The sequence below is a fragment of the Pteronotus mesoamericanus genome, unplaced genomic scaffold, assembly GCF_021234165.1.
Source record: "Pteronotus mesoamericanus isolate MK-2021 breed Mesoamerican mustached bat unplaced genomic scaffold, CSHL_Meso_final scaffold_54, whole genome shotgun sequence".
Classification (NCBI taxonomy): Eukaryota; Metazoa; Chordata; class Mammalia; order Chiroptera; family Mormoopidae; genus Pteronotus; species Pteronotus mesoamericanus.
The window spans coordinates 929,267-955,423 of NW_026555321.1; the positions used below are offsets into that span (position 1 = coordinate 929,267).

Here is a 26,157-nt window from a genome sequence, read left to right on the forward strand (position 1 = left end):
GAGCTCTCAGGGGCAGGGCACCGGGCACGCCCCAATGGAGAGGGTGGTGCTGGCCGCTCTGGTGCAGGATCAGTCCTGGGAAACCTGCTCTGTTTCCTCCCACGAGGCTCTGGGGCTGAGCTGAGAGAAAGATGGGTCTGCAGAACAAATATGGACCCGCTAAGCTGTGTGCAGGGTCACAACCTCCCTCGCATCCCTCTAAGACAAGAGAGAGGACAGAGGCCACCAGACGTGCCTTTCTAGGCAGGGTCACAGGTCAACACAGCCCAGGGGCTGGATGAATCCCTCCCCCACCTCATCTGTGTGTATTCAGTTCAAACAGGACGCCATCTGCGGGAGATCCCCTTCCCCAGGCTGGGCTGGGGGCCTGGGCTTCCTTTATGCTCGCCTGGGCTATGCTGCAGTCTGCTGCAAACATCTACCTCTTGCCTCTTGTCCCTAGAGACTGTGACCAACCAAGGGCAGTTAAGAGCCTGTCGATGGTGAGATCCCACAGCCCCTGGCACGGTAACTAGCTCAGAACTGGGAATAAATGAGTGTTGTGGATTGAAAGTGATTTGGGGTGGGCCGCAGGACGGGTTGTCAGAAGTGCCTGATGTTTTTTTTTAAACTAATTTCTTAAGCACAATGAGGGAGCAAAAGAAAGAAAGAAGTCCACCATCCTCCTCACTCACATCACAGAGGGAAGGTCGCACTTGGGGGAGAGCCAAACCAACCCACACATCGGCGGCTTGCTGCTGGTGTGACTTCCTTCCTTCGAGGGCACAGCAAGTGCTCTTCCTGTCCCTAGGGTCCCGGACAGCTCTGATGCTTCTCAGCATCAAAGGTTTCTGTGGGGCGGGGTATGCGGGGAGCCAGTTGGGGCTTTGCTGAACCCTTGACAGACAGTGAGCAACTATCAGAGAGCACAGAGATCAAGGCTGATGGTCCATTGACAAGTGAAACTCTAAAAATGAAGGACCAAAGTCCTCCTATGGCAAACCCCCCTGTATTCAGGGGGACATACCCTTGACACCCTTCCCACGGGCACTGGGGCAAGGAGGTTCCCCTTCCAAGTGGTCACACACCTCCCGTATGCTGTTACGGTCATACGCCCACTCGTCAGCTCTTCCGCAGACTGTGAGCTCCCTGAAGGCCGGGGTAGTCTTTTGTGGGTATGGTCCCCAGTCCCATGTGTGTGACTGAATCTGTGGGACTCGGGGGTGGCCTTGAGTTGCTGACCGTCTATTGCCAGGTGCAGTATTACTGGAGCCTCAGAAGAGTAACCACTTTCGTGCCTGCCTTTTTATGTCTCTAAGCTCCTCACGGTCGGTCATGGAGTACCTGTTTTAAAGGGGGGAAAATAATATTTTAATGCTTCATTTTGTAGTGGCCTAAATGGTATTTCATGCCAGCATGTGTGTATCTGTAGAAGGTGGCTGGGGTCCATTTTTATGGGGCAAAAATGCCCTGCAAGGTACAAAAGCCAAGACCCCAAAAGGAAAAATCCCTTTCTTGTCCCAGCCGGGAAGGTGGGATAAGCCTTCTTTGTGAGAGGGTTGGGGATGCCGGGCTGTTATAATCTATTGCAGGCAAACCACTGTTTCACATTAAAAAAAATCCCTAAACCCTGACAATCCACAAAAGACCCCAAAGAACTGTCTCCATGGGTCTCAGGACACTGCTGGCCACTGTCTCCAGCCAGGCTGGCAAAGCCCCATCCAGAGACCCAGACCCGGTTTCACCACAAATTTGTTGCAGTGAACCCATGGGGCAGTAGATGGCGCCACGACAATGCTTTTATTCACGGGTTGGTGCACCTCCGGGGCTCCTGGGAAGTGAGAGGATTACTTGAGACACCTATTGACTCAAAACCCTGGCTGGGCCCTTGGTACCCACCCTTTCTTTCCCACCCACAGCCTCTGCTCTTTTCCCCTTCTTCTCACCCGCCCGAAGGCTGATGGAGGAAGCAGGGCTGGTGACGGCGGGGAGGCTTGGCCTGAGCGCGGCGCCCGCACATCTCTGCGGGAAGGGCGGGGAATGGCCGGCGGAGCCCGTGGGTCCCGGAATGAATGCAGGTGCGGCATGCCAGTAGGGCCTTGCAGTGACGGACGTGAGAATCTGAGCTTTCCTACAGGCCCCGCCTCTGAACCCTTCAGGTACTGCCTAATGGGTGGTGTCAATGCCAGCTCCTCTCCTGCTCCATGGGATCTTGGGGGAAACTTCAACTATTCCAAGCTTCCGTTTCCTCCTGTGAGGGGACTAGTGTCAACGCCAGGCACATACAAGCACTAGTTAAAATAAGAGCATCTATTAAGGTCTGTCACTGAGCCGTACACCATATCCGTCTCTCATTCGGATTGGGTGTGCGTGAGTAAACAGAAGCGGGGGTGCATAACCTTCCGCAGGCACGCGGGTGCTGTGGAGGGCAGTGGCAGGGGTTGGGCTCCGGTCTGCCTGGCTCTCATCTAAGTGCCTGCACTTCCCCGCCCTCTTGGAGCTCAGCCTGAGCCTCTGCTGAAAGCCTGGGAGCAAAGCGCTCCTGGCTACCGCGCTCCAACCCAGCAGGACCTGCCACTGACCCCACCGGCCCTGAAGCTCCCGGTGACACGCACCGTGTGATCACCAGCTACCTTTGTTGTACAGTTAATGCTTGAACAACATGGGGGATAGGGATGTTGAACCCTGCGCAGTCGAAAATCCACATATAAGTTTAGACTCCCCCACAACTTAACTATGAGCCTACAACTGACTGGAAGCCTTACTGATAATATGAACAGTTGATTTACCACATATTTTGTATATCATATGTATTATCTACTGTTTTAATAAAGCAAGCAGGAGAAAAGAAAATATTAAGAAAATCATAAAGAAGAGAAAGTACATTTACAGTATTTATTTTTAAATATCCACATAGAAGTGGACCTGCGCAGTTCTAGCCACATGGTTCTCAGGTCAACGGTGCTTTCCTTTGCAGCGGCCGCATCCCGCGTGGGCAGCAGCAGCGTGTTCTGCCAATATCTACTGGAAGTGTTGCTGTGATTGCTCTAATCGTCATCGTGGCCAACAGGGCCGGCTCCCCGAGGCCCGGATCTCGGCTTCACAACAGTCTCTGCCACCAGGGAGCTCACAGCGCAGAACAGGGAGAGGGTGTGTTCTGCAGCCAGGGCTTGGGAGCAAAGGGGACGCCTCAACGACTGAGACAGAGCTGTGCTTTGTATTTGCAGGGTCAGTCAGAGCCGTTAAATTCAATCCAATAATTGTAACAATAATAAAAAACACTTGAGGTCTATACTACAGTCAGTCAAAGGAGAGAACAAAAGTGAGGGAGAAAATAACAGAGATACAAGCGAAAAGGCGGAGGGAAAGAGAAAAGGATAGAGCAGAGACAGAAAGAGTCAGACAGAGACGGCGCAGTCACCTGCACATGCTGCGTGCCTGGCCCCTGCTGCCACTGTTATAATACGACGAGGATCACCGTATTATCATGGAGGCACCATTTCATACACGTGCGCCCAAAGGGACAGGCACTGAATGAATTACACCCCCCCACCAGTGCCTTTAGGATATTGCATCCTAAGGCCTTGGAAGGCGAATTGTGCCGCCCCGCCTCCTGGAGGAGAACCACACAATAACGGAGGAAATTAAAAAGAGAGCAATCACGCTGAACTTTCTTTCAAGAAAACAGATGAGAACTCGGGCTGAATGGGGATGAATCCAGTTTGGGTTTTGCAGTTCAGCCCAAGGAGCATACAGGCGTTCTGGGTTTCGGCACCGTTACTCCCTGAGCCAGGGGTGCCCGGGTTGTTGGAGAATTGAGGGGAAAGGAGGATGTCCTCCCAGGGGGCTGCGGTGCAGGGCCCTCCACAGTCTGCAGGTCGGGGAGCCCCTCAAGGCATCACACACAGGCCATTCGGGAAGCCTGGGCCGGCTGGGTGTGGGGCTTGGGCAGGTGTGCCGAGTCACCGCCAGGGCGAGAGCGGCTCCTGAGAAGGCAGGACGGCCACCTCCGGTGAAGTCCCCAGACCCCAAAAGTTGGCCTATTGCTTCCCATCCAGACTCCAGCCAGGGTCCGGGCGCACATTTCCATTTTACGCCCTCTGTTAATCATTTTTTTTATCTAAAGCCCTAACCCAGCGCTGCACGATACACCGTGACGGGAGGATGGAACTGTCCCATACCTGCACCGTCCAATGTAGCGGCCACCCGCCACAGGTGCTGTTAAAGCACCTGAAACGTGGCCAGTGTGACTGAAGAACTGGATTTTAAATTTTATTTGATTTTAACTAATTTAAATAGTCACTTGGGTTTTGAGGCCACCATATAGGACAACGCAGCCTAGACTCTCTAAGCTAAAAGGGGCCTTTGAGATTACTGAGTCCACCGATCTCATTTTACAGAGGAAGAAGCTAGGTCAAGGGCTTTGGAGCAGGAAAAAGGTATTCAATGCCCAGCCCCGCCAGTCAGCACAGGGGCGATTTTAGGTTAAGCTACATTAAAGCTTTGGCCTCAGTTTCATCGTCTATAAAATGGGTCTAATGATACCTGCATCCCCATCTTGTGATGGCAAACAGAGCGCCTGCTCCTTAACCAGCAGCTGTTCCTGTCCCCTCCCCCTTGCACAACCCTGGAGGTGCCACTCACATTGTATTCTAGATGAACAGGGCTCCTGGACTTGTGTAATATGGTGGCCTTGACCAGGGTCGGTCCCTCTCAGGTCCCAGTTCCCAGATGTGGTCTCGGCCAGGCTCTTCATCACAGGGGACCAGGGCCCGGTGGGGGCCGGGGCGAGGGAGGGCATCGGCTTAGCCCACGTGGGTAGGCGGTGTCCCCAGGCACGCTGCATGGAGCATCTGAGGGGGCTGACCCTTCTCAACTGGATGTGCCCACCCCTCGAAAGCCCAGGCTGGCCCTGCTGCGGTTCTGGTTACAGGGGCAGGGCGAGGGGTGCTGGCCAAGGGCAAGTCAGGCCTGTGACCACTGACCGTCAGGGGCTCTCCATTTTGCTCCTCAAAGGGGTGCACAGTGCGGAGGACCCATCTGGATGCTGGGTTTCCCTTTGTTCCCCGATTCAGGCCGCTTGGTTTGGGGCAGTTCCCATGAGGACATGTGTGGACTCAGAAAGACAATGAAAGCATTCACGTCTCCAGACTAACAGTGTTGATAAAAATATGCTTTCTTCTGTGTGGCAAATCACAGCACGGGGAGAACTCACAGGGCGGGGGCACAGGAGGGGATCTCCTGGGCGAAGCACCCAAGTCAAGGATGCAGGTTGGAGAAACAGGACCCAACCACGATCCTCTCCCTTTGGCGAGTGCCCACACCCCCTGCCAGGCCACGTGATCTGGGCACTATTGTGTTGTGCCGGAAGGAGTGCTTACCCAAGCGGGTGCGCCCATGTCCTCTACGGGCTTTCTTCAAACTGCAACCCCAAGGTTCTCTCTCCCGCCTCCCCCCGCCACAGGGGGACTCGTCCCTGGGGAAGCGAACATGGTTTGCAAAGAGATTCAAAAGATACTTTAGAATCAGAGGGACTTCCATTAGGCCGTATTCTATCCCCAAATCGAGAAATAAATCACATGCCACTATTTGCCCCAGGGAAAAAGTAAGAAGTGAGTCAGCTCTGTCTACATTGGTGTCGAAGCCAAAGTGAAGAGTCTGCTGTGTGGGAGGCAGGCGTTTGGCAAGACAGATTTTCTGACAAGAAAAGAAAACCCTGAGAGGTATTTGTTTTAGAGCCCACGTGGGAGTCTTGGGCGACGTTGACTTCCGCCTCTAAACGGTTCCCTCAGAGAAGACAGCCCACGGCTGTGCCTGTGTGGCAGGTGGGCTAGATGGTTTCTGGCGAGTGAAGGGGCCAGGTGAGCAGCCCCCTTGGGAAGAGCCATTGCCATTTATCTTGAGAAGACTGAGGCCAGCGGTCGGCTGAGGGGTGTGGATAAAGGCCTCTTGTCCTGCTGTGGGAAGGAACACTACATCTGTGATCGCTGCTGTGCCCACTGCTGTGACTCAAGGTGCTACAGCCCACTGTGCCATGTCTCTAATGACACACAGTCTCTTCTGTCTCTATGGAGTGGTAGGAATACCATTTGAGTTTAGGTGTGGGCATGACAAAGAGGCGTGGTGAACATATGGTGGGAAAGCAGGTATCTCGTATCCAGAGCTTCCCAATGAAAAAGGAGACAGCAGAGCTCAGCAGCCCAGGCTCTAGTCCCGGCCCCGCCGCTTAGCGCCGGTGGCTCAGACTAGCAAGGCCTCAGTTTACTCCTCTGTAAAATGGGGGTAACATAGGATGTGCTCACGTGGCTCGAATGAAATAATGTGTGAACACCTGTTCATGTAAAGTCTATTCAAGGAAGGTCGTGTGTGAGCCCTGTAGATCTTTGGGAATCCCCTATCATTGCTATTATGACTCAAGTTTTCTGTGAGGACTCTGAACCTCTTTGTTGGTGGGGTTTGCATCAGAACTTCAGTTACTGTGACAAGCTGCCGCTGGCTGATGTGAATAGGACCCCCTGGGAGGGAGCCTCCTCTGTGCCAGGAGGAGCAGGACGGGGCCAGAGAAGGCCTTCTGGCCCCCGACACAGGAGGAGCCAGGCAGCCCCAGGTGCCGCGAGAGGCCAGATGTTGGTGGGTGAGTTCAGACAGCGGAGGAGAAGCAAGACGATGCTGTCTGGCTGTGTGGGGGAGGGAAGGGGAGACAGCGCCTGTGAAGTGAGGGCCTGCCTTGTGGGGCACAGGGTGCCTGTGGATCAGAGCAGGCGGGTCAGCGCTACACGGACAGCTGCTGTTGTCCGGGCCTGGAGGCCAGCTGACCGAAACGTGGTGAGGTTCATCTCGTAACTCGTAGGGATATCTTGGCTACAGTGACCTTGATTTTGAAATGTGAAAATAAGGTAATATGGACAAGAACAATAGCTGTCACTTAGGGGATGACCCCTGCATACCCTTAAGTGACCAATCCACTTGTCATTTAGTCATCGCTCTCTAGACATACGATCACTGTTCTAGTCCTCAAGCTTGCTCAGTCCCTTCCTGCTCAGGGCCTCCGTGCATGCTGTTCCTTTTGTGGGATGCTCTTCCTCCCACTGTGCCCATGTTTGCTGTTTTCGGGCCTTAGTTTCAGGCCACTTCCTAGGGAAGGCTTTCCCTGACTCCCCCGACGACCAGACTTGTACCTGCCCCAGTGCTCTCTCCCCTCCATCCTCTTGGCTCCTCTTGACAACAATGGTTGGTCTTGTGCCCCTGTGTTCCTCTGTGGCTTTCGTGTTCAGGGTGTGTCCCCTCACTAGGTTATGGGGTTATGGTGGAGGCCCCAGTACCTGTGGGAACCCGTGTCTCTGCAGCCTCCAGCACAGCACTCTGCGTACAGTAGGAGCTCACTATGAACTATGTTGGCTACGCCAGAAATCCTCAGAGCCACCCTTTGGGGAAGGTCTTATTATTCCCATTTTACAGAGAGGAATTAAACTGTTGCTCAAGGTCATAGTGAAGGGCAAATGCAGACTTCCACCCCAAGAAGTGCAAGAAGCAGAGCCCAAGACCCCTAGACTTGCCTCTGACCCCAAGTCTGGGGTCCTGCAGGGGGTCCTGCAGGGGCTCCCACCTCCTAGAGGCCCCCAAACGCGACTCTTTCAGTTTGCAGAAAACACACGAGAAAGACTCCTCAAATGCAGAGTGCCACCCTGTCTCAGCCTGAACGCGGGAACGGCAGGTCTGAGTGAGTGAACTATCTGAATGACAGGCTATTTGAAGGCCACGTGCCCCCTTCACTGCCAGAGGGGCCCCTCCCTTCTCTGAATTACAATTCCACTTCCAGACTCAACTTTTCAACTGCGCCTACTGTGAACTGTCTCATATGCCGCCTGCTTTGATAACCAGATTGTAAGGTCCTGGAGGGGCAGGGACTGAACCTTCTATTTATTTGTTTTCCTTGGTGCCGAGCACACAGCAGCAGTAAGATAAGCTGACAGCGTGTTGCCAAGGGAAGGTTCTGCCAATAAACCAATGAAGTTAAGTCTCTGATAAAGCCATAAAGAGACGCCTCGTCACGCCCACGCACCTGGCGACCGGTGCGACCTGCGGAGAGCCTCTGCAGGCGAGGCTCCTGGCCATCGCTTCTGGAACTGCGTGTCCACCAGGTGGCTGCTCCGCACGCCCTGTTTTCACTCTGCTCAGGTAGGGGACGGATGTCGCAGGCACCCAGGAGGAGCGGGGTAAACACTGGGCATTGCTTTCCCCCCGCCTGACTTTCCAGATCTAAGTCGCACCTGTGTGGCACCCTCGCCCTGGCACCTGTGCCCTGACTGCTGGCACTGCAGCGGACAGAGCGCATGTCCCGCCAGCCGGCCCGCTGGCTCTTTGCTCCGAGTCTCCGCTTGGAGGGCCCACCCCGCGGGCGCAGCCTCGGTCTCTCGCTGTGCTCCGCAGGCTCTCTGCCCGGCCCACTGACACAAATGACCAGGGTCTTACAGGCATGGGGACTCTTCTGCCGACACGAGTAGGCCCAGACCCCTGGGTCACAGGAGGGCCACCGTCCTCTGGAATTCCACCCTTGGCTTAATTTCAGGGTGACAGACAAGAACGTTGGTCTGTACCACGACTTCCCGACTACGCCTTCATTTGATCATTTTGATGACTCAGATGACAGTGGCAACTCTCTTGTCATCACTTTTCCGTTTCGGAAAAGCAAGCCATCTCCCTGAAAAAGCCATTTTTTTCCCTCTCACAGGACTTAGTACAACTCTGTCTACAATGAACCAAAAAGTGCCCATTGACATGTATATTTTTCCTAAATTGGTCTCTGTGTCAAAGCCCGCCCCCGTATTCTTCAACAGTCTGTCCACATTCATTCTTCCTCCTCTCTCACCCTCCTGCCCCCGACTCTCACACACTTTCACAGTTTCCCCCTCTGCCCCCCTGCCCTCCAGGAGCCTTTACCCTGCCCGGTGGGCACATGAGTCAACCACAGATGGTGAAGTGGGCTATCCCCATCTCTACGGGCAGAGCACGCAGGACACCTGAGTTTACCGCTTGGAGACTCACCCAGAGGCCGCTGGAGGCTGTGGTCCCCGCGTCAGCAGCCTTCGCGCTGCAGCTCTGGGGCCGTGGCCACTCTGGCTCTTCTTCCACTTGCTGCTCACATTTGCTCTTCTGTTTTCTGATGATCTGGAGAAGTGGTGGGTGACGAAGGGGACGAGTTACTGGCGAGGCCTCTGGAAGCCATGTGGAGTAATGGGGACAACTTTTGGGATTTTTCTTTCAGCTGTTAAGAGCTTAGTTTCAATAGAACGCTAGCCTGTTTCAGATCTACCTTAGGATAAAACAGCACGACTTGAGCATTCCACTGCACTTTACAGTTTACGGTGATCATTTTATGATGTTAACAACATCTTTCTATTTATTATGTGCCTACAACGTACCAGACTCTGGGCCAGGCACTGTAGATACTTAACCTCATTTAATCTTCAAAATACTGCTAAGAGCTGCATACAGTAACTGGTCTCCATTTTACAGATGAGGAAACAGGGTCAGAGTGGTTACGTTGTCAGTTAAGGATGCACAGCTCATGAATAATGTGGCTGAATTGCAAACCAGAGTCTCTGGCTATAATTCTTGATTCTAGGAAGCGTCAGGAAAGCCTGTGAAGGGGGAAGATGTCAGAAGTCATCAGGGCGGGCTTCAACTTGCTTGTAGCACTTGCTGTTTTGGGCCTGGCTGTGTGGATTTAATGAGTCTATTTCTACAATGGCCTCTGGACTCTCAACTTCCTCCAGGCAGGAAGCAGCTGAGAAAGCTGCCAAGCCACCAAGATGGGCATATTCTTCAATGTCTTTTTAGACCAGACAGGAGGAGGAGGAGAAAGGCAGAGAGCCAAGGAGAGCAGTGAACTAGGGTGCCATTCCCAGGGACAGACCTGGGCCTGATCAAGGCACACCCGCTACCCAGAGAGGGGGCCTGGCACAGGCCCAGCAGGATTTTGGAACTGCTGTGGACCAGTCGCCTCCCATCTTTGCAGGAAGATGGGGTCATGCTGCTTCCCCCTCCATATTCCAGCATTGCGTGTAGGGTGTGTGGGGACAGGTGACTTGTGTGCTTAGTTCATAGGTCTCCCTCTTAAAAGGAACACAGCCTGAATCGAATGCACTTTGAACTGTTAATTGAATGAGACTTTGGGGGTCTTTGCATGGGTGAGTGTATGTGGCATGTGGAAGGGACATGAATTATTGTGACCAAAAGGGAAGACTGAATTTGTTCAATGCTCCCTGGATATAGTCTTGTGTTGTATACTCTGCCTTCTTCCCAGGACAGGGAGAGTAGACAGTTTACCCCTGAACAGCACAGGTTTGAACTGCAGGGGTCTATTCAATGCAGATTTTAAAAATCCACGTATACGTGAATCCATGCAGTTCAAACCCACATTGTTCAAGTGTCTACCATATTTTTCTTACTGCAGTTGGGAATCTGCACATGTGGAGGGCTGATTTCAGGTCTATGTGGGTCAAGGGTCAAATGTACTTCCCACCCTTGGCTTTGCGTTGGCCGTGTGCCTGGCTTTAGCCAATGATGTGGGAGGACGGAACAGGGAACAGGGTGTCAGGGCTGAGCCTAGGCCTTAGTAGACGTCACTGGCTTCCCCGAGCTTCCTGTGCTGTCACGGCCATGAGTGGCCGAAATGCCCTCAATCGGCCTCAGAGTGGACATGCTACACAGGCTTGATACCAACCCACTGCTTTAGACGGAGCCACTGCAGATGCATGAGCAAGAAGGAAACTATCGTATAATAAAAAAATATATTTGCTGTTTGATTTCTGGGAAAGAGCTTCAAAAGTCCTTGAGCTAGTTTGCGTGACTGGAGTGTCTTGCTGTGCTAATGAGGTGGCTTGTGCCAAGGTCACTAGATGGGTGGAGGCTGGTGGCTAAAACCACCAACCAGATTGAGAAAGACAAATACTGTATGATTTCACTTACATGTGGAATCTTTAAAAAAAAAAATTAAACAAATAAAGCAAGCAGAAACATATTCGTAGGTACAGAGAACAGACGAATGGTTGCCAGAGGGGAGGGAGGTCAGGGCGCTGGGTGGAAAAGGTGAAGGGATTAAGAAGTAGACATGGTTAGTTACCAAATAGTCATGGGGATGTAAAATACAGAATAGGGAATCGCGTTATTAATATTCTAATAACTATGTATGGTGTCAAATGGGTAGTGAACTTACTGGGGTGACCACTTTGTAACTTATATAAATGTCTAATCATCATGTTATACACCTGAAACTAACATAATCCTAGTGTACATCAACAATAATTGTAAATAACTTTTAAAAACCCAAGCATGTAAACCAAGGAACTTGAAGCTCCACCCCAATCTCTGGGGAGGGGACAGGGACTAAAGACTGAGTTCATTCAGGCGGTCAATGATTTAACAAATTATGCCCACTTGAGGGCACCTCTATTAAAAACTCAGAGACACTGAGACTTGGGGGCTTCCTGGTACATACACTGATGTGTCGGAGGGTGGTGGGCACAGGGAATGCGCAGAAGATTCCTACACTCATTCCACAGACCTTGTGGTCATATAGTCTCTTCAACTGGCTGTTCATTTGTACCTTTTACAATAAGCAGGTAGTTGTAAGTGTAGCACTTTCCTAACTTCTGTGAGTTGTTCTAGCAAATTATCCAACTGCGGGGGTGGGGGAGGGTCCTGGGAATCCCTGAATTTGTAGTGGGCTTGACAGAGGTAGGTACCTTGGGACCCCGAGACTTGCACTGGCATCTGAAGGGGGCAGTCTTGTGGGACTGAGCCCTTAACGTGTGGGATCTGGGCTAACTCTGACTAGCATCAGAACTGAATGGAACTGTAGGGGTTGGAGAATTGGCTGGGAAACAGAAACAATCCTGTATAAAGCCACAGAGTTTTGGGGTGGTTGATTTCTAAATAGTCATTACTGATATGGCATGCAAGGGACACTGGGTATGTAGGTAGCAAGCAGTGACTGCAAGGCTTCTTTAGCAAGACACCATTTGAGAAGAATGAGAAGAGGACACATGCATGCACACACATACACATGCACACACACAAAGCCTAGGGACAGGGTGCCAGTAAGTAACCAGCTCAGCATTGAGTTTCTGGCTCCCCACTCACTAGCTTAATCCCTAAAGGCAGCCACTCTGCACCCCTTGTCTTAGATTTTAAAGTTCCTCTGAATGAACCCCCAGAGCATAGAAGACAAAGTGGCAAAGCACAGAAACAGTGCCCAAGACAACCACGGGGGCAGTTCTTTCTCTCCAGCTTACCGGGGGCTCTGTTCTGGGCCAGGATGGTAAGCTGCTGCCATAGGATCCCAGGGCCACCTACCTTCTGCAAGATGGTTGTGGCCAGTTCCTCAGTGAGCTCTTCTTTGTGGTCCCGCAAGTAACTGGCCTCATTCTGCTTGTCCTGCGGAGGGAGGGAAGAGAATGGCTGCGCACTGGGGCGGGCTTGGGGCACTTGGTGATCACTTTCCCAGGAGTCCGGACCGCAAATGCAGGGGGAGGTTGGGCACGGCTCCAGTCAAGGGTGGCTGTCATGAAACTGGTGTCCTGACACGCGGTACTTTGTTCTAGCAGCCAGGACCCTGACCCGCACCTCCCCCAGGAGGAGAAGGGGGTCCATACCAGGCTGTCCCCATAGGCTTCTGCTTTGGAAATCGCCTCCTCGATGGCCTCTTCGGCCACGCGCAGGGCAACAGCCAGAGTGTCCATCATGCTGTGTCCTAGACGGGGAACAGAACAGAGACCCCTTTCTGAAAGGGAAATAAAATGACTGCTCCACCGTAAGCTCTTCTTTTAAAAAAAAATTTTTTTATCCTCATCCGAGGACATTTTTTTCATCGGTTTTAGAGAGAGAAGAAGGGGGAGAGAAACAGAGGGAGAGAAACACTGATGCAAAAGAGAGAAGCATCAATCGGTTGGTTACTTCCCATACGCACCCAGGATTGAACCCGCCACTTAGGTATGTGCCCTGACCGGGAATTGATCACTCAAGCTTTTGGTTATGGGACAATACTCCAACCAGCTAAGTCACTGGGCCAACGCCGTAAGCTCTTCTGCTTAGATTTCTGGGGTACGTTCCACACTGTTCCGTGGTTCACAAGCCCCTTCTCACCTGCCTCGCTGCTTCCCACCACCCTGCCTTGGACACAAATCACTGTGAATCCTGGAGAGCTGCCCTCTCTCTGTTCATGACACCATTATTTTGTCCCTCCTCACTCTGCTCTCCTGCTTTGTAACTGAGCTGGTTCCCGGGCCCCCCAACCCTTGGCCCACAGGTTCCTCCTCGGAAAAACCTTCTCAGATCCATCTAGTCCCTGCCTTGGCTGGATGTCCATCTGAGGTTCTAGGGTGGCTTCCCTGGGAGCCAGAAAGCCTCCACCCCCTCGCGCAGGTCGCTGTCTCTCACAACTTGATCACGGTCACTGTTGTGCCCTAACACGGAGCACAGTTCCAAACACGCAAGCAAAAGGACTTAATATAACAGTTCTTCACCTACTTTCTCAGAGAAAAGTTCTATGTTCTTTTGTGCCTATACTGTATCATTATGATGATGGGGATGAAAATTATTAAATGTTCAAAGGGCCCGGGGCTGTACATACGGTTTAATGCATATACAGAAGCCACGAAAGAATGTTTTAGATCCTAAACCAATACTATCAACAATAACCCTGGCTGATCCCACGCTGGGTCCCAGGCTGAGCCCCACATGCATAATGACAGTTAATTCTTACAACAATCCATTGAGTAGGTACAACTTTCCAGACGTGAGAACGGAAGGACAGAGAGCTCAAGTAACTTTCCCAGGGTGGCACAATGAAATAGGAAGAGAGCTGAGTTTTGAATCTGGGCTTTTCCATTTCTGAAGCCCACGGTTTTAACCACAGAGCGGGATAAACACAAGCCACCATGATTTAAAAATACTATCATATTTTTAGTGAACATATTTTTTTTCGCATATGGCAACAAATGGGAGGACATGCTGTCTCCAAGACAAAGGAATTCTGCAGGTGACAAAAACATCTTTGAAGCTGAGAGCTTGGAAGAGTCCTGTTTCCCCAAAATAACTTAGATTTCTGCTTCTTACCGAGAGTGAAGATTTCTCTCATTCCTCTTACTTCACCCCAGAAACCCAAGGCATATCAGGTTCAAGCACATCGGTCTATGAGGGCTGCATAGTGTGGGCCTCCTTCCCCCCATGTTCAACCTCCTGTTTTCATTTATAATCTCCAAGTCATGCATTACTTCACAAATGCAAAATGCCCTGAAAGCTGCCTCAAATTCTTCATAGAATGAGACAAGGTGTAAATAAATACATCATTCATTAATTCATCAAATCAATTCCTCAATTATAAAACATAATTCAAGCTTCTTAGTCTCCTGAAGACACAAATGTGGACAGAATGGGACACGTGGCAAACAAAATCTCCAGAACCGACTCTGTTAAGGGCAAAGTGATGTGGCCAGCAGACGAGTACGTCAGCCCCACGGCTGATTGGACGCACAGTTCTCCCAAAGTTTCTCTAAGGAGAGGCTAGAAAACTTAAGTTGTTACCACACTAAGTGTTCCGTGGAGACAGACATTGTATTTCCTTCTCTTTTTTCCAGATACGCATCGATGTATTTTTCACAGAAGAGGTGCCCCACCTATTCTCGTTGAGTCAAAGTTTACCAGTGACCTCCCGAGAGCTAGGGCCTTTGAGGGCCCCCAGTGAGGAGGCCCCAGGGGATAAGCTGAGTCCCCACTCTGTCTTTCTTTCTGGGTGGTCAGGTGCAAAAGGAACTGCTAAGAGGTGTGCAGTAGACCCTGGGATAGGGATGGTTACCAAGGTCCACAGGATCCTGCAAAGTCAGGGCCTGGAGCCATAACCAAAAAGGCTCCGGGTGCCATGTTTATAACTTTGGGATGGGAGTGACACGGAGTGATGTTCTGGCTGAAAATGAAGGCCCGGGGTGGTGTTTGTAGGTGGGGGCGTAAAGGGAGGGTAAGAAGTCAGAGTGACCGAAGGTCAGAGCGCCAGGTAGATGGTGGAATGATTAGTTTTATGTGCCACCTTGGCTAGGCTATCGTACCCAGTTACTTAAACGCTAATCTCAGTGTTGCTCTGAAGGTATATTTTAGATGTGGTTAACATCTAAAAACCGTTGACTTCAGTAAAAGAGATGACCCTCGAAGATGTGGGAGGGCCTCATCCAATCAGCGGAAAGGCCTTAAGAGCAAAAAAAGCCAGGTTTCCCAGAGAAGAAATCCTGCCTCAAGAAAGAAGCATCAACTCCTGCCCGAGTTGCCTGCCTGCCTGCTGACCTACTCAGTAGATTTTAGGCTTGCCAATCCCCACAGCTGTGAGCCAAGTCCTGGAAATAAAATAAATATGCACGCATGTGTATGTGCACTCTATTGGTTCTGTTGTTCTCTGGAGACCCTGACTGATACAGAGGGCCACTGAAATATTAATGTAGGAAAGCTGTGGGCAGGGAGGTACTGAAGCTATGGGTCTCACAATAGAAAGAAAAGGATCAAAGTAGAAAAGGAGCCAATAGGAACTTGGTGATAGGAACTTGGCAGGGAGGGGGCTGAGACAGAATTCTTGCAGGTGGACCTCAGTGGCTAAGGAGCTGGATTAGAACATGCTGAGGTCAAAGTCCCCGGAGGATCTGCGGGACCTGACAGCTAAGCATTAGAAATCAGAGCCTAGAACTCTGGGCTGAACTCAATGCTGGGCATTTCAGGCTCAGCAGTAAACAGAGGTGCACTGAGGGCCTATCACGGTGTGTGGCAGCCCATGGAGAAATTTCAGGCAGAAAGGATGAGAGAGGACAGGCTCTTCATGAGAAGGCACCCACACAGTAGAACAGAGAATGCGCAGAAGAGCGGGGATAGGGACGGGCAGGGCACAGGCCCTGGCCCCCAAGGCTCAACGCTTTGGAGAAGGCTAAAGTGTTGGAGGAGGCTTTATTTGAAACTAGGAAATTGGTATTTTTTTAACCTATGGTCTAAGGAAACTATTACATTGGCATAAAAAGTAGAAGTTAATCAGCGAGTGATACCTTCTTGATAAAATATATTTTAATATGAATTGCGTACGTCTTTTACTTTTTATATTCCAATTCCAGAGCACCCAGTAGTTGATCATGAAGTATCTAGTGGTTGGGCATTGAATGCGCTTCTCTAGGTCATGCCTTGGATTCACTCATCTTTTTTGATGATGGACTCATACAAATGGCAACAATAGGAAGACCCTGGAGACTCCCACAGGGCAACGCAGAGTTGTATCAAGTGGTTACAATGCAACTGGCAGACTCTGACAGTATCTGAAGGTGTTTCTATTCCTCTAACCTCCTATTAGCTGTAAATTCTTAAGGAACCTTACCTTCCGACTGCCTGTAAAAGGTTGAATCACTGCCCGAAACGCTTCCTTCATTCTCCAGGTTTGTTTCAAAAAAGCTTCCTCCTGTGGGATGGCAGGGAGGGAGAATGAATGAATTTGATAATGAAAGGTCTTCAGCGAGCAGGGAGGCACTGAATTGTCAGACCACCATTACCCACTGCAGGTCAGCCCTGCAAACAGGTTAGGGAATCGCTGGGTCACAAAACAATGCTACACTTTTTGACCAGTCACATTTTCCCTCTCTCACGGGTTCCTGGTACAGCATTGCCACCACCCCAACTTTCTTGCAGTACCTATCTTGGAGGCAGTGCGGAGTCAAAGACGGAAAGAGAGATTGGATTCAGAGAGACGGGAGGCCAGTTCCCGGACCTGCAAGCTATTGGTCATGTGACCCCAAGCCAGCTCCTTAACCTGCCTGACACTTGGCTTCCTTACTAGAAAAAGAGGACTGACAAGCGCTCTCCTCGCGGTGGGTGATGAGTCTTGTGTGGCTGATCACTCGCTGAGCTGTAGTCCCTGGCACTGATCCGAACAGTTCCCCTGAGCTAATAATTTAACTGTCATCGTTTTCTTCTGCAGAAGCAAACCCAGAGAGAGACAAGGCAAGTAATGGTGTTTGATTCGGAAGGCCCACTGCCTCTCCTCTCGCCTTCTTTTACTAGATCGCACAACCCAGGTCTTAGTTCGAGTCTGAGACGAGCAGCGGGCCAAGCCCTTTTTAAGTTGGGGATTTTTATGATATGTGTTCGCAGCCAATGAGAACTCTGAAGATAAGGATGGTAGATTTTTTTTTTAAATCATTGTATTGTATCCCCAGTACCTAAGATAGCACCCAGAGAGCAGGTGGCTCAAAAAAAATTATTGAATTGAATGCTAGTGGAAAGCACTGTTTGACAGAACCAAGAACGCACATATAGGTCTATATTCCTTAGCTTAACAGGGGCAAATGCCATTGGTGCCAAGTCAAAGCAATAGGCCTTCAGGACGTACAGCACACCCGTGCTTTCTTGGGTGGGCTGTCATGGGGGTTGCCCTGCAGGAACTCTAAGTGTAAGAGGGTTATTTGCAGCGGGTTAGTAGGCCCCTCCCTGAATGGACTAGGCTGTGAGTGTGCAGCCTATCATGGTAACTCAGCCTGACCATATACCATGACGTCAGCTTTCCAGAGGGAAAGCAATGGGACTGTCCTGGAAAGCCCTGACCCAGCAGCCAGACGACAGTAAGTCGTACCGTTCATGCATTGGAGGAAACTCTCATTTCATGTGGCTCAGCCTTCTCAGAAGCCCATGTCTGTCTGTCAGATCCCAGAAGAAAGACGTAATGGACCTTTTCAAGGATCATGCCAGAAACAGAGTATAGTGTTAATAAATAAAAGCAGTGGTTATTTTTCCTATTTTATTTATCCAGTACTAAATATAAGCATATCAATTATTTTTCCAGTCATCTGGGGATTAAGTATATTACTAATGGCTACTTTTGTCTTCTCATGTAGTGCTTCTTTTTAGGATAACTGTTATAAATGTCATGCTGAATCCATCAGATAAACCATGGGAACCTCATTCCCACTGGACATTGCATTGTTAAAATTTATTTACTCATTTACCTGACTTCTCCCCTGGAAGGTTGGCTCTGAGATGGCTGGATCCTGCCTGTCTTATCCCTCCCATGTCTTAAACCAGGTGGGCACATAGTAGGTATTCAGTGTTTACTGATGGGATCAGTAAACCTTAGATATATCTGATTCAATTGATGGGTCTCCGTTTAGGCCTAACCTTGGGAGGGACTGATGGCCATACAAGGTGTGTATATGATAGGTGACCCACAAGATTCTGTGAATTGAGTGAATTTTCAGTGGACTGTTTTTATGGCAGACTATACAGGTCCATGCAGTGGAGGTGCTTCCTAGGTAAAGGAGTTTTGCACTGAGAGCTCTGGAGCATAGCACAGGCTTTGCCCAAGGTAGATGTTCCCTGTTACATTCTGACAATCAGAATTCTGAAAATAAGGACCCCTAGATGGCCTGAAGATAGAACCATTCATTCAGGATTCTCCTGGACAAATTATAGGGAAGTTGGCCGTGTCTTCGTATAACCCGGAGAGCTTTAAACAGCGTCTGTAACTGGGCCCCCCTCCAGAGATTCAGAAGTGATTGACCAGGCATGGAAGGTGCTCTGGGCCCTGGGATTTTTTTCAGAGCTCCCTAGGTGATTCTGACGCATAGCCAGTACTGAGGATGGCAGGTGACAACCATACACGGGTGTTGGCTGGCAGGTAGGAGACAATGGTAATGACTCTCTATCATCTAACATAACCAGGAGGCCATGTAAGCGTGCGAGGTGGAACTGAATTTTCTACATGGCGGGTAGAATAAATCTCATTGTTTTATGATCGTGGCTTGACAGGCTTGAGAACCATTCATAAAGTGTCTCCTGTCTGCTTGTCTTCATGTTTATTAAAGGGAAACCATCAATAAAGGGGAGATATAAATCATATTAAAGCAATGAATTCTAGTACTTCTAGCAAGTGTCTTGGTTGATTGACTGAGTTGGTGCAACGTGGAGAACATAATCCACACCAGGCAGCGAGCCCTGGTTCGGGAGCACTGAAGTAAAGGTCAGCGGGAGAGCGGTTTTGTCAGTCATCACTGGAATGCAGTGTGGTAGGTAGCACCTGTGACCGAGCCCCCGATGGAAGAAGTGGTGAGCTACAGAGCGCCTGGGACCTGCATCTGCTTCAATTCTGACACATAGTTATTCCCAGGAGTTGATTCTCTTTTGAAAATGACACTGGAGGATTTCAAAGGCCTGAGCGAGCCCACTTGGGATTCATGTTCGTTTGCTCTACCAGCGGGGTCATGAGGAGAAAGGGAAAGAAATCGGAATTGTGTTCTGTCCTACAAAGTCTCCATGTGGGTTTGTTTTCCCCTCCATTTGCATTAAGCAGTAGAGAGTGCCCATGAGATTTGAATGTGGGGACATGTAAAGGGGTCCCCACAAAGCAGACTAGAGGAGGTACGAGAGAGGAAAGAAGAGATGGGGTGCAAATGAGTGAGTCAATTCTATTCTGGAAGTTTCCTGAGAAATATTTTTGGGTTGAAAAACTAGTGTTAACACCATTACTTTTAATTTTTCTTTTCTGCCTCTATTCCTAGAGAAAAATCTTTAGAAAAACCCATAAAAAGAAGATAAAAATAATACGTGGCAACCTTGGGCGCTGCTCTCTTAGCTATAGGCTTCCTGAGCATTTTGAAAGACAGAGATTCTAACAACTACCACAAAAGGCGCTAATGATTCTCTGTTTAAAGCTTCCACCCTATTTTCTCCCTTGCTTTCAGTGGCTGGAGTATTTTTAGATAAGACACAACTGAAGACTTAATGGAGAATACAAAATAATGATGGCGAAAAAGCTCCAAATGAGATGCAGGAGATTTTTCTCTCCCCTCTTTCTTGTGGATTAAAAAAAAAAAAAATTACCTGTGTCAACAAAGGGATGAAAAAACCTGCCTCTGCCTCTAGACAGGAAAAAAAAATAGCCCTTTTTTTTTTTTTTTGAAGGACATGCTTTTCATATTCTGACAGCAATTTCTTTCTCCTGGCTGGTGTGCTAGAACCACAGCATATAATTTCTCATTCTAATTATGTGCGTTGGTTGTTTTTACTCTATAAAACAGTGTAGGCAGGATGCATCTTTCGAGCTTCCTGGACGAAGCAGACAGCTTTCTCACCCTCCCCTGACGTCAGTCCCGGGCCCGGTAGAAAGACAATTCTGGAGTAGGCAGAAGGGAAGCGGAGGGCGCATCTTCTGAGGGCAGCCCTAGTCTACACAGCCAACCAGCGATGATTTTCCAATGTCTTAATTGTTACAGAAACATAGTCAAGAATCTTTCATTTCTAAGGACCCAGAATTAAAATGTCCACAATTTGCAGAAATACTTTGGTTCTCCCAGCTCCTGGGTAATATACCCAGCCCAGAGCAGATGTGGGAACCAAAAGACTCAAAACTTAACAGAAGTTTTGGTATATGTCCTATTTCTGCACCTCCCTATGGCTGGGTATTTAAGGAGCTTCCTCTGTCCAAGGTGAGTGTACCTCAGCACACGGGGCCTCCAAGCAGGGCCTTCTTCTATCCCACAAGCCCCCAAGGACTCCCAGAGCAAGAGGCAGCCCGCGTACCTAGGACGTCGAAACATGCTCCGCTCTCCAGCCGGTGCTTCCTGTACAGGTTTTTCAGGACCTTGGCGCTGCCAAAGCGCTTGAAACGACTCTTCACATTATTGTAGAACCACTCCAGAGACTGGGTTCTCAGAAGCCTGAAGGAAACACAGAATTATAAAATGGGACACTGGGCTTTCAAAATAGGATTATCGAATGGTGGATCGCAAAGGCTGCCACCACACTTCGTAGCTCCTTTCATGAAGACGTGTGTTCATTTCTCTGTGTCTCGACTCTGAGCTGGCCGACTTGCTCTGACCCTAGAGAGGACTAGGAGGGTGTTGTGCGAGTCTCGAGCCTTGCGGTTTCCTCCTTTGCTGCTCTTGGCAGCAAGCCCAAGCTAGCCTTTGGGATGATGAGAGACACTTGACCCAATCCCCCCTACTGCCCCTGCTGGTACACAGCCAACCCCCGGAGGGGGCGGGTAAGAGAGGCCATCCACTGCCAATTGACTGGAGATGCCAGAGTGACCCTAGGTAAGACCAGCAGAAGAACCGCGCCCCTGAGTCCATCTCAAGAGCAAGCTTATACATGCTTGCCACGTGAAGTCACTGACTGGTATGCCTGTTTAATAGCAGGCTTTATGTTAGATACTGTTGCCGCATTAGCAACATTTCTCATTTATCTTGGAGAAATAAAAAGCACAAGTGAGATAAATGCTGTATGGCAAAATTCTCCAGCCTCTTATTTGTTCAGCTGAATGCACTGAGAAAGCAGCGTCCTGGTCAGAGCTGTAACAGTCGGTACAAAACCCTGACATGCTTCATCTCTCTTCTGGCTGAGAAGGACATATTTCTAAATCCTCCTCACTTTATGAAGAGCTTTTGTTGTTACTTTTCTTATTATGAATGTAATAATGTGTACTCACTTTAGAAGATTTGGAAAAGCAACACTAATATGAATGCTGCTAATTCAGTGAAGGAGAAGCACATGTGCCTGACTGTCCTCCCCAGATGCCAGTGACATGTGGGAAGACAGCCAGCAGGCAAGGAATCTATAGAAAGGAGAAAGAGGACGAGAGCAGGCTGAGGGATGCAGACAGATTTCTGGGAAACTGAAAGTGACAGAGAGAGCGTCATTCTGCGAATCAGACAGAAGAGCCAAGACTCGTAGACGGAGAGGTCCCGGGGTGAAGGGGGTGGTCGGTGGGTGCAGAGAGCAGGCCTGGGGGATGCGACGGTTTTCAGAAAGCTACTTTGATGGTTATGGAGGCAACTGTGAGGCCTCTTGGCTCCCGTCCGCAAACAACTGGACGATCGGCCCAAGGCTGCTGTGTCCTGGGTCAAGAACACAGAGCAGTTCTCTAAAACTGCACCGTCTACTTGGGGAAGACCAGGACTTCGATACGAGAGTTACCATCTTACAGCGAATCCTTTCGTTTCCGGCTCTGGGGGAGTCCCCGCGTGCCTGCCCACCAGATCCTATCCATGTACCCCAAAGCCAAGGCTTCTAGTCGCCTGCCTGGCATACAAACCAGAGCTGCCTGCACAAATGCCAACCCCTCTGGGAGGCCTTCCCTGGCCACCCTACAATACCACCACCATGCTGACACCGCTCCTCTCCCCTTACTCTCCTTTTCTCTCCCCATACTTTTATAGGTGCATCTCTGTACCTCATATTCTGCTGCACAATTCACTGTTCAAAAGATAATCAATACATTACTGTGCTAATGAACAATTGCTTGTTAAATTGCTTATTATCTATTTCCTCTTTCCAATAGAACACGTATACCATATGTGTGTTTATATAGAGAGATTTCACCAGTATCTTAATAAGAACAAATGCGATTTTTTGAGTGCTTGCTCTGTCCGAGGCGCTGTGCCAACAGCGTTCCCTGAGTTGATTTAACTCTCACGGAGTACAGCGCTGGGGCAGGCCCATGCGTGCTGGGGCAGGCTGGGACTGGCCCGGGCTCTGGCGTTTACTGCCTGTGTGATCTTGAACAAATCAATCAATCCCTTGAAGGCTTATCTTCTTCATCTATAAAATAGGGAGGATGACAGTGACCACCTTATAAAGCTGTTTGAGAATGAAATGATTCAACACAAGCAATAAGGTTCCTGGCACCACGCAGGGGCTCTGTAGGTTCTTATAATGACTCTGAAAGGATGAGTCCCATTTTTATAGGTGATAATAGCAATGTAGTGAGGTCACGTGCTTTTTGCCCAAAGGAGCAAGTGACTGAGAGGGATCAAAAGCGGGAGCTCAACCACGCGCATGTGAATAGCAGCTGGCTCTCTTCAGTGTATCTTCCGAGCGCATTTTATTACAATAAGCATTTGTCATTAAAAAACAAAACAAAACAAACAAACAACCCAGGAAGCTGTTTTCAGAATTTAGAATAATACAATAGAAAAGAAAAAAAAATACAGAAGACTTTGTCCTTGGCGACCATAACCTCTGGGCTTATGATTTATGTCACTGCTTTAAGAGCATAAAAGAAAAGCAATTCTAGAAGAGAGATGTTCTCCGGGCTGCCTCCCCCGCACACAGCCCTGCTCTCAGGGCCGCTGACCTCCAGGAAGGGCCTGCTGGGGGCTCCGCTCTACAGCTCAGAGGGTCCGATTGGGGCTGGTGGGGTCGGGTGTTCTTGTCTCCCTCATCCTTTTGACAAAAGGATGTATATATTTTTTATTTTGGGATACTGTCCCCTCTTCCCCAGCTGGGTCTGCTTCGTTCTGGAAAGGCTGGCCCCAGCCCTGACAGCCATGGGCGGTCAGTCACATGACACTGCCCTGCCAATCAGGGTCCAGGCGGGAGCTTTCCCTATTGTTGGGAAGAGGGGCTCCCTCTCTGCTGGGCTGGCTCTGTTGCGGAATGAAAGCCGGGGGCTCCCAGGGCCATCTTTGCCATCACTCTGTGGTTTTCTGAGCAAAAGCAGGTTTGATGGCGGGAAGGGACGGAATCCTACTGATAGACTTTGAACACCCGGATCTACTCAAGCCCCAGGTCAACCCTTGGACTTTTTCATGACATAAGCCAATAAATTCCCCCTTTTGCTTAGAGCTTTTGGAGTTGGGTTTCTACTACAGTATTTGCAACCAAGTCCTAATAGTCCAAGTTCATCATAGGACGAGCCCTCTGTTCCCTGGTTATACCCGAAACTTTCTGGCATTCGGAAGCACTTCGGTGTCCTCTAACACAGAATACCCCATCTTGCTCAGGTCACAGAGTGGAATGGAGGCACCCTGCTGGGGCCGCTGGGAGCAGGGAGGAAGGCACCGAATCCTTGGAGAATGACCAGCAAAACTATAGCCCATTTTGGACAGCAGAAAGCTTTCCCTAAGAAGTGGTGTGCTTTAGGTTATGTTTTGACTTAAAGTAAATGTGAGGAGCTTTGCTGGAAGCCCCAAGGAAGGCTCCGCCATGATGACCTCACTTGGTATTACCACTTTTATTTCACCCATTTTAACACTCATGGCTCAGAGGGCACTCAGAGGATGCAGGCGGTTCAGGGGGCAGAGGTATGGGGAGAGGGCTGTGAGGACGCCAGCACCAGGGGTGTGGGCTAGGTGTGCTGCAGAGCTGCCCAGCCTGCAACGCCCCCGCCCCACCACCCCCTCGGCCTCCAGCTTCCACCAGCAGACAGGACGTCAGGCAAGTGGAGAAGGAAAGAGCCTTGTGTCGGTGTCCTGCTGGAATGGAAGGTAGAGGGGACCCCTGTGTCTGCTCACAGACTCCCACATTGGCTCACTCATTCATTCTTTCACTCCTTCACTAGTCATTGAATGAGCTACGTGGCAGGTACCATGCTAGGGCCGTAGGGGGTGGAAAACAGATGAGGCCCCTACTCAACAGCACTGCTGGACTAATCTCTTCCATGAGTGAAGCACTCAGTTTCAGGAGGTACAGGGCCTGGCAAAGGACGGGGGAAAGCAGCTTCTGTCAAGCAGTCAGTGCCGCATTCTTCATCCGCAAGGGCTAATCTGCTCAGTTCGCAAAGCGGGACAGGGAAGAACATGTGTTTGGGAACTTCTAGGATGGCATCCAGGAACACACTCCGGGGTAAAGTTCTTTCTGGCAGATCCATTGCAACCCAAACAAAAGGTCAAGCTCCGTTTTTATAGCCACAGAGAATCAGGAGCCTGTTTTTCTTTCCTCTCTCTCTCTGATTCATCTCATTACTCGGTGTCACAATGTCTTCAGTGATTCCAGCTCAAGGCAGGCATCAGAAGAAACTCTCTAATCATTGTGTTCCTTCCCTAAAACATCCGACTTATCACATCGTGAATGCTAATCACTTCGAGGCACTTGTGTAAGCAGTTTTCTAATTTTTTTCTAAGACAGGAATAAATTTGTAAACATGACACATTCTCATGAGAAGAGAGACTAGAATCACATAACTCAACACAAGGACAGCACTAAAATTACAATCACATGAAAGCTTTGCCTAGGAATGCCAGGCTGGTTGTGGTTCATTAGACCAAAACAATACGATTGTGAGAAGGAAGGAACTGCCTACCTAAGAAGTGCTCAGATCTTGGCTGCTAGTGACTGAGCCAGGGGTCCCGAGGCCATCAGCCCAGCGTGGTAGGGCTCTGTGTGCACTGAGTTCCCTGTAGGTGAGCTTCTAGGAGATTCGGGAGATCTCTCTGCTTCCACTATGGTCCTCAGGCCAGCGGTGTGGGCACGTTCTGGAAGATTGAAGGACATGCACACTCCCAGCTTTCCAACCCTCCCCTTGATCAAGACCTGCCAATTCCCAACTGATAAGTATTTTCATCAAAGCTTCATAAGCGCTGGCCTAGTGAAATTAACTAGGTGTTTTCTGAGTCCTCATGATTTTTTTCTGTTAAATTTTGATCACGATTTATGTAGCTGGAACAAGAGATAGACTAGCTGGCTTTCTAAGGAAAAAGAAGTGGACAAGGTGATAAAAAGCTTTGAAGAGACGCTGGCCGGGTGGTTAATTGGTTGGAGTGTTGTCTCACACACCAAAAGGTTTTGGGTTCGATCCCTGGTCAGGGCGAGTATAGGAAGCAACCAATTGCTGTTTTTCTCTCACATCCATGTCTTTCTCTTCCTCTCTCATCTTTTCTCTCTCTCCATCCTTGTCTTCCTTTCTCTCTAAAATCAGTAAACATATCTTTGGGTAAGGATTTAAAAAAAAAAAGCTTTGAAGAAGAACAGAATAATTCAAATGCTACTCAAAAGTTCAGGTGTGTTAGTTACAAAAATAAAAAAGATAAAGTGCCACAAATACTGATGCTACAAACTCAAATCATTCTATACAGCAAGGTTCCCTGAACAATCTATGACAAAGTGCTGCTGGTCCGAGAACCACCGAGTTCAAGGACAGGTTTGACACGTCCCAGATCACAGTATGATTCAAAGCTGTGGGAAAAACAGGAGAATGACAGTCAGGTGTTTGGAAAACAAGTCTCCATCAGTCCTGACAGCGTGAAGGCCCTTGAGCACCGAATCAGAGCAATCAGTTTTGAAAAGTCAAGAGAGGCTGAATGAAAAAGAACTGCCCTCATGCTGGGACCCCTGAGCGTGTCACTGGGAATTTGCAGACAGACATGGCCAGGAGGCTGAAAGTGTCCT

At 49.7% G+C, this 26,157-nt stretch overlaps 1 protein-coding gene across 1 annotated transcript in view; it reads right to left on the reverse strand.

Moving 5' to 3' along the window:
• Positions 1-26,157, reverse strand: part of MYRIP (myosin VIIA and Rab interacting protein) — a 210,430-nt gene that overhangs the window by 47,712 nt on the left and 136,561 nt on the right. The window contains exons 4-8 of the mRNA XM_054595556.1: positions 20,572-20,708; positions 16,382-16,462; positions 12,636-12,733; positions 12,337-12,417; positions 9,025-9,147 (exon numbers count right to left, since the gene is read on the reverse strand). Coding sequence (XP_054451531.1) covers positions 9,025-9,147; positions 12,337-12,417; positions 12,636-12,733; positions 16,382-16,462; positions 20,572-20,708 — 520 coding nt within the window. The remainder of the gene's footprint in view (positions 1-9,024; positions 9,148-12,336; positions 12,418-12,635; positions 12,734-16,381; positions 16,463-20,571; positions 20,709-26,157) is intronic.